General features: G+C 44.4%; 1 protein-coding gene across 5 annotated transcripts in view; it reads right to left on the reverse strand.

Annotated features, from left to right (window-relative positions):
• Positions 1 to 16,100, reverse strand: part of ABCA4 (ATP binding cassette subfamily A member 4) — a 132,562-nt gene that overhangs the window by 40,559 nt on the left and 75,903 nt on the right. For all 5 annotated transcript variants that reach the window (XM_042952901.1, XM_042952902.1, XM_042952900.1 and 2 more), the window contains 9 exons: positions 15,306 to 15,437; positions 13,991 to 14,130; positions 13,400 to 13,537; positions 12,220 to 12,413; positions 10,813 to 10,897; positions 7,607 to 7,812; positions 7,197 to 7,245; positions 2,647 to 2,894; positions 193 to 317 (listed from right to left, as the gene is read on the reverse strand). In XM_042952901.1, coding sequence (XP_042808835.1) covers positions 193 to 317; positions 2,647 to 2,894; positions 7,197 to 7,245; positions 7,607 to 7,812; positions 10,813 to 10,897; positions 12,220 to 12,413; positions 13,400 to 13,537; positions 13,991 to 14,130; positions 15,306 to 15,437 — 1,317 coding nt within the window. The remainder of the gene's footprint in view (positions 1 to 192; positions 318 to 2,646; positions 2,895 to 7,196; positions 7,246 to 7,606; positions 7,813 to 10,812; positions 10,898 to 12,219; positions 12,414 to 13,399; positions 13,538 to 13,990; positions 14,131 to 15,305; positions 15,438 to 16,100) is intronic.

Genomic DNA, 16,100 nt, shown 5'->3' on the forward strand with positions numbered 1-16,100 from the left:
GTCCACTTGGAATCACCACTTCCAAGTGGCAGGTACACTAACTTCCTTTTGGAGGGCAGTCCAAGGACCTCTACCACATTAGCTGCTGTCCCAGGGAGTCAAAAGGTGAAGGTCCACCACGCAGTCTGACCTGGGAGCCCCACAATCCATGGGATCGAATGATGACCTTTAGGGATGAGAGAGACTATGCACCTGAAGAAAGTGTACTGCTGCCCATACATCCAGGGGTGAAGGATCAAAGCAGGATATTCACCAAAGGGAGGGACGATGATGGAAAGCATCAGAGCCAAAAACACAAAAGTGGCCGGGAGCACAATCTGTTAGAAAATAAACATGGCAATGTGGGCTGTGGTATGTTAAAGACACACTCCCACACCAACACACAGACACACACACAGACAGACACACACACATACACACACACTCATTGTTCTAAACATCTCATAGCCTCATAACTAGGCCCCTGGCAAAGAAGGTCAGGCTTCTGGGGAACATTACAAGGGAAGATGTGCAAAGGCAAGCTGTGTAGCAGTAAGCACAATGTTCTGGTAGCCACTGAAGAATGGCTGAAGTAGGCCAATCCTGAGCACTGAAGCAGGCCAATGTTCAACCAGAGGTGAACCAGAGTTTCCATATCTGAATAACAAATAAAAAGAAAAAAAGGAGTGCCCAATCTACAGATTGAATGCAATCCCTATCAAAATACCAACAGCATTTTCCACAGAACTAGAATGAACAATCCAAAAATCTGCAGGGAACCACAGATATTAGCCAAAGATATTTTGAAAAAGAAAAACAGAACTGGAGGTATCACAATTCCAGACTGCAAGTTATATTACAAAGCTGTAGTAATCAAAACGATATGGTACCAGCACAAAAACAGACACATAGATCAATGGAACACAAAAGAAAACACAGAAATAAACCCACAATTATATGGTCAATTAATCTTTGACAAAGAATGAAAGAAGAAGCAATGGAAAAAAGACAGTGTCTTCAACAAATGGTGTTGGGAAAACTGGACCACTTTCTTATACCATACACAAAAATAAGCTCAAAATGGAGAAGAGACCTAAATGTGATACCCAAAACCATAAAAATCCTAGAAGAGAGCACAGGCACTAATTTCTCTGACATCAGAAATAGCAACGTTTTTCTAGATATGTCTCCTGAGGCACAGGAGATAAAAACAAAAATAAACTGTTGAAACTACATCAGAATAAAAAGCTTCTGCATGGCAAAGGAAACAATCAACAAAACTAAAAGGTAACCTATGGAGTGGGAGAAAATATTTGCAAAGGACAGATCCTATAAAGGGCTGGCATTCAAAATTTATAAAGAACTGATATAACTCAACACACAAAAACCAAATAATCCAATTAAAAAATGGGCAGAAGACATGAACAGACATTTCTCCAAGGAAGACATCCAGATGGCCAACAGACACATGAAAAGATTCTCAACATCACTCATCATCAGGGAAATGCAAATCAAAACTACAACGAGATACCACCCATACCAGTCATATAGTCAGAATGACTATAATCAAAAAACACAAGAAACAAAAGTGTTGGCGAGGATGTGGAGAAAAAGGAACCCTTATGCACTGCTGGTGGGAATGCAAACTGGTGCAGCCACTGTGAAAAACAGTATGGAGGTTCCTCAAAAGTTAAAAATAGAACTACCTTATGATCCAGTAATCACACTACTGAGTATTTATCCAAAACATACAAAAACACTAATTCAAAGGATCCATGCACCGCTATGTGTATTGTAGCATTATTTACAATAGCCAAACAATGGAAGCGGATCAAGTATCCATCGTTACATGAACGGATAAAGATGTGGTGTATGTAGACAACGCAATATTACTCAGCCATAAGAAACAATGAAACCTTGCCATTTGCAATGACATGGATGGAGCTAGAGAGTATTATGCTAAGTAAAATCAGTCAGTCTGAGAAAGACAAATACCATATGATTTCACTCATATGTGGAATTAAAGAGGCAAAATTAACGAGCACAGGGGTAAAAAAAAGAGAAACAAACCAAGAAACAGACTCTTAACTACAGAGAACAAACTGATGATTACCAAAGGTGGGATAGGTGGTGGAAGGTGGGTGAAACAGGTGATGGGGACTGAGGAGGGCACTTGTCATGAGTAACATATAAAATTGCTGAATCTCTATATGATATACCTGATCCAAATAGAACACTGTAGGTTAACAACACTGGAATTAAAATTTAAAAGTTAATAAAAAAGTAATAAAAAGAAAAAAGAGGCCAATGACCTTGATATGTAGGGTCAATGCAAAAATGAATGAAAATATGACTTCATCCTTCGCTGTAAAAATAAAAATAATCTTAAAAACAAAAATCTTAAAAACAAAAATAAAAACAATCACTATTATTTTATTTTCTCTGCTATGTGAGGTTAAAAGCTTACAAAGGATCTTCATGTTACTAAGAACCAAAATAAAGGGTTGGCAAGGAGCAAAGAAAGCCAATAGAACCTAAAGAGGGTGCTCATTGCTGTGTTTGAACTCCTGTGCAGGAGAAAGCCAAGGAGAGGATGGAAAGGCCGGCAGAGTGCAGGCAGGCCTTGGCCACCGGCAACCAAGCACAGGCAAGGGCCCAAAGTAGTACCTGGGCCAGGAAGTCCTTGTGGCTGCGAGCAGTGTGGTAGAATCGCTTGACCAGCAATGCCTGCATATGTTGGATGATGAGCTGTGCTCCTGTGTTGAGCCGGCTGCGTTCCTCTGGCTTCGAGGAAGAGTGGTCCTCTGGGTGAGGAGCTGGCTCTGCAGAGCAGCCATTGGAGCCCAGGGGAATCTGTCTGGCCTTCTCCATAGGGTGTCGGAGACTGGCGTTTTCTCTCTTCTGTGGAGCGCCACCTGATTTGAAAGACTGAATTAGTAATTTAGAAAAATACTCACAGGGTCTGGCTCCCATATGCCATTTTGTTTTTTTTCTCACTTAACTCATTTTCTCTTCATTGAAATCAGCAAGAGGGGCACCTGGGTGGCTCAGTCAGTTAAGTGTCTGATTTTGTCTTGGGTCATGATTTCGCAGTTCGTGAGTTCAAGCCCCACATGGGGCTCTGTGCTGACAGCTCACAGCCTGGAGCCTGCTTCAGATTCTGTGTCTCCCTCTCTCTCTCTGCCCCTCCCCTGCTCACACTCCGTCTCTTTCTCAAAAATAAATAAAACATTAAATTTTTCTTTAAATCAGCAACAAAATATCAATTCAGGCATGTCAATAAATTTTTACAAATTCTATTTTGGGGGGCACCTAGCTGGCTTACTCAGTAGAGCATGTGACTGTTATACTCAGGGTCATGAGTTTAAGACCCACATTGGGCATGGAGCCTACTTAAAATAAAATAAAATTCTATTTTTGGGTGCATGGGTGACTCAGTCAGTTGAACATCCAACTCTTGGTATTGGCTTAGATTGTGATCTCACAGTTGTGAGGTCAAGCCTTGTGTCAGGCTCTGTGCTGAGCGTTGAGCCTGCTTGGGATTCTCGCTCTCCCTCTCTCTTCTCCTCCCCCTCTCTCAAAATAAATAAACTTAAAAAAAATTGTCTTTTTTTTGTGTAAATCATCTGTCGACAGAATCACCTGAAATCCTTTAAAAATTCTCTACAGTAGCTAAAGAGGATAGATATAAATGCATTGACAGAGAGGTCTAAAATGTATAACTAGTAAAAAAAAATTGAAGTTGCAGAACGATATGTGTAATAAGATCATATTTATGTTAGGTAGCACGTTTATCATATACAACAAAATGCATCTTATACATACATACGCACATCTGTAACTGCAAGGCTGTGACAGAATACCCACCAACTGTTAAAGCAGTTACCACTCCAGAGGTGGAGCTGGATAAAGGGTGGGGATGGGGGGGTGGGGAGGGGTGAGGGTGAAGAGTGATTTTAGCCTTTTTTTTACTATTTGAATCTTTAAACAGCAAAATATATTCATGTGTAACCTGTGGATTTAAGAGTTGAATTGGTTCTTTCTAAATTCTTGGAGGCCACTGAGAAGTGGTGGAAAGACTAATGAACTAGGGTTAGGAGACCTGGGTTTGAATCCTGACTCTTAGTAGATGCACAAATTGGGCTAAGTGATTCATCCTATCTGAATCTGGGCTTTCTCACCTGTAAAATGAAAATGAAAATATTTTACAGTGTCGTTATGAAGATTAAATGAGCTAACACATGAGAATGTGTTTTAAAAACTACTCACTGCAAGTCACTAGTTATGTTGAAGCTATATAGTTCATCATCACTGATTTTTAAAAAAAATTTCCCAATGTTTATTTTTGAGGGGGAGAGGGGCAGAGAGAGGGAGACACAGAAACTAAAGCAGGCTCCAGGTTACAAGCTGTCAGCACAGAGCCTAACGCGGGGCTTGAACTCATGAACAGTGAGATCATGACCTGAGCCAAAGTCGGACATTTAACCAACTGAGGCACCCAGGCGCCTCTATCATCAGTGATTAAGGTTCATTTATAGAACGTGTTGTTGGACATAAAGGGAGAGCTTATAGGAACATTGGTTGGTTTCAGCTGCTTTCTTAACCCTCCTGAAGTCCCCCAGGACAAGGGTAGCTGCAAAGGGAGTTGGGCCAGCCCAGTCATCCTTTCAGCGAACACTTATTGCACCTGCAATGCACTATCCTGGCTTCTCTAGGCTCTCTGACGACCAGGTGCCAGAGCCCCAGCTCTCCACCTCCTTTCCCTGATCAGGGCTCAGGTTTGATGTCTGCTGTGGTTGGTCCTCCTCTGGCGGGATTCGTGCTGCCTCTCCTCATGTCTATCCCATGAGTTCTGCTCTCTCTCTGATGCCCCATCCAGACTGGAGCCCACTGTTCAGGCCAGAGCTGAGTGCGCCAGCTGAGGGTGGTCAGAATCATGTTTGTCCCTGGCTTTCCACTGCCCTCTAGCGGTCACTGTCTGTGAGCCACACCTTCAGAAGTAGCACTGACCCTTCTGGTACCATGCAACTTGTGACCCAATGGACAGCTACAAGTTCCTTCAGACTTTGGAAACATGATCAGAAAACATCATCCTCTAAAACTGAGCCAATTAAAAACAATGTATTTAGCCATCTGACAAATGGGAGGCAGTGAGAGTATAGAATTGAGGTTCCTAGATCTGAGAGCTAAAACCAGGGGTAAGACTCAGAAGCCCGTGTGACTTTAAAGTAAGTCATCCAATCTGTGTGAGCTCAGTTTCCCCCAAGTGGGGCTAATCCGTGCCTTGGCATCCTCACAAGATTATGACAATCGAAACAATGGATGTTAAGTGCTCCCTGAAGTATAAATGGCTAAACTAGTTTGAGGTAAAAGATGATTTATTTTTTTTAATTTCTTAATGTTTTTATTTATTTTTGAAGAAGAGAGAGAGACAGAGCATGAGTGGGGGAGGAGCAGAGAGAGAGGGAGACACAGAATTCGAAGCAGGCTCCAGGCTCTAAGCTGTCAGCACAGAGCCTGCGCGGGCTCAAACTCACAAACTGTGAGATCATGACCTGAGCCAAAGTCGGATGCTTAACCGACTGAGCCACCCTGGCGCCCCTAAGTAAAAGATTTGTAAACGTTGAGATAATGGTTGCTAAATCTTAATCAGAAATCACACATTGTGTTAAAACTTGGCGTGTATTAACTCATTTAATTCTCTTAACAATCCTAACAGGTGGATACTGTTATTAATCCCATTTTGCAGATAAGGAAACTGAGATACAAAGAGGCTGAGTATTTACCCAAAGCCACTCAATTAGCAAATTATGCACATCTGCCCTATTCTAAAAGCTATACTCTTAACCTCTACCCCTGCATGTCTCATTGGAACATCCTATTCTATGCTCAGGTTGACCAGTCTTCTGATATTCTCCTGAGAAGACCTAATTATTAAGGAGTATTCTGTGCAGATAAAAGGCCCCAACTCTTGATTCCATCATAGTTTCTGATATAAATTCGCTTATTTTCATTCTGGTCTTGGTTAACGTAAGTCTTTGCCTTAGTGACCTGGGAGAGAATTCAATTTCTGTGTCTGCAAAGCTGGAAAGAAAAGCTGGGCCCTGTGGTGAGCTGCTACCACTCTCTCCAGAGGACTGCCTTCCCTCCCCACTCTGCCAGGATGCCCACCTCTTCTAGCTGCCACATGAGCTACCTGGGTCAGGGAGCACATTTGGGCTGGCATATTTGCCCACTGGTAGTTCTAGGCATAACTGATAAACAGACTTCTGGGACCACTTATGAAGCAAGATGAAAACCACATTATCTTAACAGTTGGCATCAGAAACTTTACAGGGAGGAAATGGGTCTTTGCCCAGGAAAATACTGTGATATGCTACACTGGGTAGAAAGAGATAACCAACCACAGGAGCCCAAGGCAGCAAAGGAGAATGGCCATTCAGCTTTGCCTGTGAGTGCGAGAGAAGAAAACAGAATGGAGAGAGAGGAGCCAGATCAAGGATTTTATCAGTGTGGACGGACCCCTATTGTTCTATCAAGAGCGGCCTGTGCTGTGGCATGTAATCCCTCCTGCATGTCCATTTCTCTGTCCTCCACCCTCCACAGTCAAGTGCACTCATGAACGCTTTGGGTGGCTCTGGGGTTTAGAAATCACAGGAGGAGCTAGTTGGTGTCCAGGCTCACACATGTAGAAGACAGACCCCTGAATTCACAGAAATTATGGTCCCCACAGTTTCAAAGTTCCAGAGGGCACTAAATGAAGGCTCAGAATAATTTTATCTGTCTCAAAAAAGACAGAAGATCCCAGATGGCATACTGTCGCCATTATCTCTAGGGACTCTGTGGGCTGTCACTCATGCAGACAGGGGTGAATCAGAGGCCTGGTGGAGATAAGAGGAGCAGATGAGGATGGTGATGTGGCAGGTACAGGAGACCAGAAAGTGGGATGAGAAGCTTGGGGGTGGTGAAGCTCCCAGGCTGAACTCCTTAAGGATCCTGATTCATCTAGAGTCCTTCCACCCAGATGTAATTCCGTTTGTCATTCCTTTGTCATTTAAAGGAGCCAAGAATGCAAAACATGCATTGTTTGACAGGTCAGATAAATACCGTGGAGGAGTATTTGCCTGCTTTGTTGTTTCATGAGTTTTTCCTTAGATTTTCAATATAGAGCTTGGGGAGTGTGGGGAGGGAACAAGCTACACATTCTGGAACCGTACCAGCAAACAAGAGTCCTGAATCAGAATCTTCCGTGACCTTCAGAAAAATCTGTCAAGAAGGAAAAAAGAGAACATGTGGTTTAGGCATTCCATTCTCAGAAAAAAGTCTGACCCAAGCTCAGTTTTGTTGGGTACTGCTTCCTAATGGAGGGAAAATACATTACGATTTATCTAAGAACACAGTCTTCTATAAATATAAAAGTGTATGCACACAGTGACCACAACTACGTAAAACACGTTTCTGTATGGACAAAGGTATGAGGAAGTGAGCCAAAAGTGAAGATGGTTACTACGCTTGGGTGGGGAATTATGGCTTTCTGCCTTATATAAAACTTCCCCTAGTGTTAGACATTTGCAAAGAGCCACCTTTTCTGCTACCTGACAGGAACCAGCTAGAATCTCTGCCTTACCTCTTCCAGGGGAGTGTCAGAAATTCCAAAACTGCTGAGCCCCAGTTCGGCCAGTGTTTCCTCGAGCTCTCTGAAAAGGCTGGCGTATGCTCTCTGCTTGAAATTCTTATTTGGAAGAAGGAAGATAAGTTCTTGACCAATGCATTCCACCAGCTTTGCCTCTGGAACATGGTGCTGTACCATATCCATCAGTTCATTCACATCCCCTAGGACACAAAAAGAGACTGCTAGCAACTCTGTTTACCAGAACCTGGGAGACTGTGAACTTCCTTACATCCCCTTTCTTCCCATCTGGGCAAGGGGCATTTCATTCCTCAGTCACAACCCTCGCAGAGGACTGATGCTCCAGCCCATCCGGTTTTAGCCCAGTTGGCCCAGTGAAGGGCACTGAGGAGAGGAAGATGTAAGCAAAAGCACTCCCCACTAACTAGCTGGACAAACTTGGGGAGGTCATGTAACACCCCCCTCCCAGTTTTCTCCTTTTTTCAATCAAATGGTCTGTCCCTTACAAGCTATGTAACAGGAAGCAGGTCATACCCTAGTTTTTTCATCTGTGCAAAGGGGAAAATAATGGCAGCCAGGCACTTTACTGTTATTTATGAGGACTGGATGAGTTCATATACATAAAACACTTAGAATGATGTACCTGGTGCCTAGGTAAGCATTAGCTGCTATTGTTATCATGAACATCATGTCTAGTAAGAAAGCTTTTATCATTGTTATTATTCATTCTTATTCACCACGAGCCTGAAGGTTAAGTCAAAGCTGCTTTCACTTTCCTGGTCTGGCCCAAGCTACAGGTGACTTGTGTAAGACGTACACCTGGAACTGATGACCAAGCTGGGTGAGAACTCTCCTTCCCAAATCACACAGCCATGCCTGGTCTAACTTTTTGAAGAAATGTGCCATTTCCTTTGGGACTGTACCTGCCTCCTCAAATGAACAAACAAACAAACTATAACACCCTGATCTCAGGAAATGCAGAAGGGGATTGAGAAGCTGTGGAGTCAGACTGGGGCTGAGGGGAGGGAGTGTGGCATGCACAACATAGGGCATGAGGAAGTGTCCAGTGACAAGTATTTCCCTGACACCCTCGTACAGTCGGAATTGAATTTTATGCATCAGCATGTATTACTTTAACATCTAGAATCTAATTTAAAATTTTAAAGCATATATATGAAAAGCGGTTCCCTATTATCTTGAGAGGGAGGTCAAAGGGAGAGGGATTGTAGGGACTCAGAACCCAGCTCTCATGCACTTCTGAAGACAATCCTCTCAGTGAGGGTCACCCAGTGGGTTCTTTGCTTTCTTTGTTCTAAAAATTACCCACATGGAGGGATTACATGGCTTCAAACCCATGTCCTTCTGGCTACCTGGAGTGGAAGGCTTGATTTATGTCAAGTTTGTAAAGTGGACTCAATTGTCTTTAGCTCTGGGATGACTTCACACAGGGGCTGGAGGGCTCCCTGCGTGAGGAAGCAGCTTTGCCCTAACAGCTCTCCAGGGGTCATGTTCATTGTTCTCTGAGGAAGGAAATCAAGCCCGAAGCTGCTGGATTCCCAGGAATTGTGTCTTAGTCATGTGTGTCAGCCTTCCAGAGGTAGTCCTGGAGGGCAGCAGGGCTCACAGCGCCTGGCAGAGAGAGGTCAGTGAGTGTGTGGTGCTCAGTTGTGGGTCCTCCTTCAAGGAGCTAACTAGGGAATAGAATGATATTCCTCCGCTTACTTGGGGCATAACAACTTACTGCGCTTCCTACCATTCACAGCATCCCTCTTCTAGTCAAAGAAAATAAACATTTATTTAGAAATAAAGGAATATATAAAAAAAAATTACTCCAGCCAGGAGTCCCTGTTTCCAACTTGATTGTGGTGCACCACTACATTGGTTTGTTAAAAACTATCAGTGTCTTGACCAAGATTCCTCCTGGGAGGAACCTTCAGAAAGCAGGGAGAGACCCACAGCAAGGCAGGCTAGGGAAAGACATAAAGCTGTCATCCTGAAAGGATGTGTTCATGTTCACTGCAGGTTCTGTCAGTGCAGAGTGGGCGAGAGAGGAAACGTGAGGCAAACCTTGACATTTTCCCTCAACTTTCAAGCACAGAATATAAATAGTGTCCAGTTTTCTTGTTTTATCAGATTTTAATCAGTAAATTCCTCAGACTTAGAAAAAAAAATTAAAAAAGAAAACTTGTTTTTTTTTTTTTTTTTTTTTTGATAAGCAGATTCCCCTAACCCCACCTATCATCAACCTGAGTCAGTACACGGGTTGAATTTTGCCCCCTCTGAGGGATATGGGGTATGTGGTATTCCATTTGCAAAGATACCCCAGAAGATGGATGGAAGTGGGCCTTCATGGAGAACAGTGAGAGATGTTGGCAAACGCTCGGGGTCCCCGAGGTCAGATCCTGTGAGGTGAGTGCCTATGGTGAGAGCCTCTCTTCTGCCTCTCCCTGGAGGTGGAGGCGCTCCTGAGGAGTTTTAATGCACCCTAACTCAAGGGAGAACTACTAGGAAGTTGGGACGCTGAGGGGAAGGTCAGGAGTGTAACAGGGATGTGTAACTCGGCATCCAGTCCATGCAATCTCTCTGGAATAGTTCACTATGAGACTGTATGTCACCATGGCTTCACCAGAAGGGCCCACCTGGCACCTAGAGAAGCCCTTCTCAGACACTAATGCCACCTGCAGCCAAGGCAGAAGGACCCAGGAGGGGAGTGGGCAGGGCAAGGAGTGAACATAGACTGTATTCCTCATTTAAGAGAAGAGGCCCGGGGCGCCTGGGTGGCTCAGTCGGTTAAGCAGCCGACTTCGGCTCAGGTCATGATCTCGCGGTCCGTGAGTTCGAGCCCTGCGTCGGGCTCTGTGCTGACAGCTCAGAGCCTGGAGCCGGTTTCGGATTCTGTGTCTCCCTCTCTCTGACCCTCCCCTGTTCATGCTCTGTCTCTGTCTCAAAAATAAATAAACGTTAAAAAAAAAAAAAAAAAAAAAGAGAAGAGGCCCTTAGGCCCAGGACTTTTCAAATTCCTCTGGGAATGGAGGAGAAGGAAGGCCAAAGAAAAAGATGAGCAACTGCAGGAGCACAGGCTTGAGAAGTACACAGAGTGTTCTCTTTGCCCCCATTAAAGCCTATGACAACAGGACACACCCCACAACACCGAGAGATGATCACCAGACAAGAACCAAGATACAGCTTGCCCCACTCCTTACCATCTAAGACTTGTTCCGGACTTATCTCGTCTATGTGGGCTGGACACCTGGTAGAGAAACCCTGAGATGCACAGCTGCAGGTCCCCTGAAACAGACAAGATTCAGTCACTTGAATGACAACATCTCCCTGATGCTGACTGCTATCACCACCAAGCTTCATTTGTTTCTGGCCACCAAAAGTGGTCAACAGATTTTCTGTCACCATTTGAATGTATTGCTTCATGTGAGCATTCTGAGGGTGTGGTTATTTGATTTTATCCTGGCCAGTGTGTGAGTCAGGCAGAGAGTAGTAGAACCTCAAAGGATGCCTTTGGCTTGCCATTATAATATGACAGCTGTGGGTCTGCCTGTGTGAGACATTGTGCTCCTCCTTCCCCATGGATGCACACTGGGCTGTGGAAATCCACCTAGAAAGCCTAGAGGCAGGAACACTTACGCCACAGTGGCCAGAGGCATAGGTAATGCTACAAAATAATAATTGGGACAACTGAAATGTGAACAGTGTCTATTCTCAAGGAGTCCACAGCACATTCATAATGCTTTACCTGATTTATCTTCACCACATCCCTGATAAGCAGAAGCAGAGATAACCAGTTTCATTTTCTGCATGCAAGGAAACCAACGATGATGAAGAATTAAGGAATTTACCCAGGATGACACTGGTTGTCCACCTTGCTACCCAGACCTGAACTTCGTCTCCTGACATGTTGAGGGGGTCTCTGCTAATTGGTATTGTTTGGCTTCACCATTTTTAGGGTATAGTCCCCAAGAAAGCCTTTTCTTGGCTTTCATTTACTAGTGGACTTTGGGTTTAATTAGGGAACATAAGGGGCACCTGGATGGCTCAATCGGTTGGGCATCTGACTTTGGCTCAGGTCATGATCTCACGGTCCGTGAGTTCAGGCCCCACGTCAGGCTCTGTGCTGACAGCTCAGAGCCTGGAGCCTGCTTGGGATTCTGTGTCTCACTCTCTCTCTACCCCTCCTCTGCTCATGCTCTGTCTCTCTCTGTCTCAAAAATAAATAAACATTAAAAAAAAATTAAAAAAAAATAATTAGGGAACATAAATGTTAGAATGAAAAACAGGAAGCTTAAATAACCGCTCTCCTTAAAACTGTGTAACCTTATAGACTGAGACACTTCTACATTGCAGCACACCGTGTGTGTAGTTTAGGATTCTGGACTACAATAATCTCAGGTTTAAAACTACTTGTTTCATTTAGGGTAAAGCATCTCTGTAGGAGGGTTCGAAATGTCCATTTATCAAAATCTGCAAACAGTCTCAGAAACAAAGAGGTTGATTGCGACAACGAGAGCCCGATTTGGGTAGAGAGGTCTGGAATGGCAGCACCACACTGTACATTTCTGTTCACCCAAAACGGACTCTTTCCCTGGGCAGACACATACCTCATAGCCTGTTCTTTGGCTCTGGATGTTTTTCATCTTGCGCACCAAAGTTAAGTAGAAGCCTGTGCCAAAGCAGTTCTTCAGGAAGAGTGGGGTGCCTGAGCAATAGAGCCTTCCCTGGGAAATGATGGCGATGCGGTCCCCGAGGAGGTCAGCCTCATCCATGTGATGAGTGGACATGATGATGGTTCTGCCTGCAAGGGCAGAGGTCAGGGGGATCACAGGCAGGCCTGGGCAAGGCTGGATGGGAGAGGATGTAGAGTAACCTCCCTTTTACATAGGCATAAAAATTTGAAGTTGATAAATAAAAACAGGTATTCTGTGGCAAAGTCCAGAAAACTGGAATAATAGTGACAACAATTAACATTTGACAGCATCTTGCATGTTGTAAAACACTGTCACACACAGTATCTCTTCATCTGGCATTGGACCTGATTCAAATAAATCACCATGTATGGGACATATTTATTATAGTAATTGGCATCTATTAAGTTCCATATGCATATTCTCTGGAGCATTAAGCATTGCACTTATAATCTTTGCAAAGAACACACACACCCTTTGAAACCAACAGAAGATGTCACTAAAAGAAAACAGTAATGAGGATTCCAGGATGGCAAACTGACCACGGGATTCACCCATGCCGTCTTGTTCATGGGCACTCTGAGCTCTGCCTGCTGTCTTTCTGGATCTGCACCCTCTGGTTGGAAAGTGCTGGGATAGAGGAAAGAAGGTCCCATTTTGAGACACTGCCCTGCTATTTGCAGTAGTCCTCTGGAGCACTGGACACCTGCGTGTCACCCTCACACCTGGTCTTGAGTGACCATCTGACAGTTATGGAGTTCCTTGGGATGTCTGCATGTGACCTGGGTTTTCTTAGTCAAGGAGGAATTTCGCATAGAGCTGCACACATTGTTCCAGACAGAAGGGCCGCAGGTTGAGAGAACCTTTTAGAATATTTTGGGAAGTAGTCTGCTCCATCAGTGATTCCTGTTTACATTTGTGTAAAAACTTCAGGAGGCTTCCACGGGAACTTAGATTTACTCGAGTGACTGCTGAAGTCCCATCAGAGTGTAGTTATGGCTGTTAGCTATACTCAGTTACAGAGCACCAGGAATGAGAGTGGAGATCACAGATAGAGCTTCAGTGAGAAGAAAGGGCACTGAGCAGTGGCTATTACCTGAGCGATACTTCAGAAGCAGGTCCCAAATTGAGCGTCTCGAATAGGGGTCCACCCCAGAGGTAGGCTCATCCAGAATAACCACCTTGGCACCTCCCACGAAGGCAATGGCAACAGACAGCTTCCTCTGCATGCCACCTAGAGGTACGCACAAGGCAACAGGTTCATGAGAGCTGTGGAGGATTGGAAGAGAAAGGCCCGGGGCTGTGGTATAAGGGGGGTTACCTTAAGACCAGCAGCAGCTTGACGCTGCCTCCTTAGATGTTTATATAGTGTTCAAACCTAGTGGGGTCTGCTTTAAATGCAGAAAAGGCAAGAAATGCAGAAATGGATAAGACCATCTGAAGGTTGTTCTCACATTTTAGTCCAAACACATAAACACCAGAATCAATACAGCTCAGGCTGCTCTAACATAGGGTTCCATGTGGGAAATGATCCAGAGGTGGGGTGCTCTTAGGTGCACAGAATAACGTTATAGAAGTGTTCCACCTCTTACGAGGTCTGTAATAAGCCTCCCCCTCTCAGGGCCTTGTGTCCTGGAAGACAATTCATTTGCCATCTGTAGTCCTGTCTTTTTCCAATACCGAGCACCTGACAGATCCTGAGCTTCTTCATTCCTCTTGTGGTGGAGGCCTGTGTCCTCCAACATGGCTTCCATCTCCAGCTGGGCCTCCTCCCAGGACTTCCCTTTCAGCTGGGAGTAGAACAGGATGTGTTCAGCCACTGTGAGGCTATGGGGACAGGGCAATGAGAAAGGCAATGGGCTCAGCAATTCTACCTCTAATGATTCACCTTATAGAAAGAATTAAGGGTGAGCACAAAGTTTTAGCAATCAAGATGATCACTGTGGTGCTGTTTATAACACAAAAAAAACAAAACAAAAAACAGACCATGCTAAGTATCTAATAAGAAAGGATGGTACATTTATATAATAGTGTAGTATATAAACAAAAAATTATTTTATAGAGGAATATATAATGACATGAAAAGATGTTCATGACATCCTGAGTGAAAAAAAAACCTAACTGCATTAAAAAATGGCAGGTTACAAAATTGTATGCAGAGTTTTACTCTCCTTTATAATTAAAACACACACACACACACACACACACACACACACACACACACACACACGCGCCTGCATAGGAGAAGTTCTGAAAAATCATACACCAAGGTGTTATGGATGGTGAAATTACAGGTGACTTCCATTTTCTTCTTTTTTGTTTTTAACTTTTTTAAAATGTTTATTTTTGAGAGAGACAGAGACAGAGCACAAGCGGGGAAGGTGCAAAGAAGAGAGGGAAAGAGAATCTGAGGCAGGCTCCAGGCTCTGAGCTGTCAGCACAGAGCCCAACGTGGGGTTCAAACCCACAAGCTGTGAGATCATGACCTGAGCTGAAGTCAGATGCTTAACTGACTGAGCCACCCAGGTGCCCCATTCCATTTATATTTCTTTCCTTCCTTTCTCTAAACACAATATAGCTTTTAAAATAATAAATAAAAGTTTCGGGGGAAAGCAAGTGAAAAGCCTCCTGAAAAGTCAGTTTTTAGTGCCTGGCTTAAGAGAGAAACAGGAACAATGGTCTCCTCTCTTGGTCCCTGAGAGGGAATATTTCAGAACTGAACAAGGGGCCCCAGGATGGACCACTCTGTCAGAGAGCAGGGGGAAGTACTTTTCTTAGGGGGTAGACCTCAGCTCCCAATGCCAGAGGCATAGCCTGACTTTCTGAGGGATACCTCTTATAGCAAGCAGGACAAAGGACCTTGAACATGGGGAAAGCAAACAAGAACACACTGCCTGCTGCCCCCAGAACAGGCATCCTTGAGCTCAGCTCTAGAGAACATGTGTGTTGGGGGGCAGGGGAGAGCAAGGCAAGGGGACGATCTCAATTCCTGTTCTACTTACTGGTGGAACAGGATGTTGTGCTGTGGACACATGCCAAGACTCTGTCGGACTGCATCCAGGCTGGTTTCAATGTCCTTTCCCCCAATGAGCACAGTCCCTGATGTTGGTGGCAATAGACCCGTCAGGATGGACCTGCCAAATACAGGAGTCAGTGGCAGAAAAGATGGCCATTAGGACTGCTTTGGGATGGCAGCCCCCCACTCTAGGGTCAGTGATGACTCTCACAGTGATTCCTGCACTGGCTCTCAATTGAACCCAAACCATTATTAGCTGTGGGGACCAACAGTTTCCCATACAGGCTTTAGAACCAGTGTGTACATCCAGCCCTACTGAGGATCCACATCTGTCGTCTTTGCTTCTACTTATTTCCTAGTGCCCCAGGCAGGCACTGATAGGTTCCTGGCGTTCCCAGCTGCAGAACCTTCACTTACAGCTAAAGATCCCTCCCCAGCTCAGCCATCACCGCTCCTGGTGATGTGGAGGCTTAATTAAAGTGTGCAGCGTGTGATCAATGCTGTGCCTCATATTATTATCACAAAAGCATAGGGCAGGGTCTTAATGAGAGCCCAGGCATTCAATATGTATTTGCTGATTGAATGATTGAAGGAAGACAGGGGAATTACCACCAACAATACTATTTATGGATTCAAAACAAGAAGCCCAATATCAACATTGGCCCTTTTTTGGTAAAATGAGAAATAATGATGCCTGCCTCATGGGTTTGTTATGAAGATTAAATGAGCTAATACTTGTAAACACTTAGAACTATGCCAGCGTAAAGCAAAACTCGAAAGT

Source organism: Panthera leo, chromosome C1 (assembly GCF_018350215.1).
Source record: "Panthera leo isolate Ple1 chromosome C1, P.leo_Ple1_pat1.1, whole genome shotgun sequence".
NCBI classification, from domain to species: Eukaryota; Metazoa; Chordata; class Mammalia; order Carnivora; family Felidae; genus Panthera; species Panthera leo.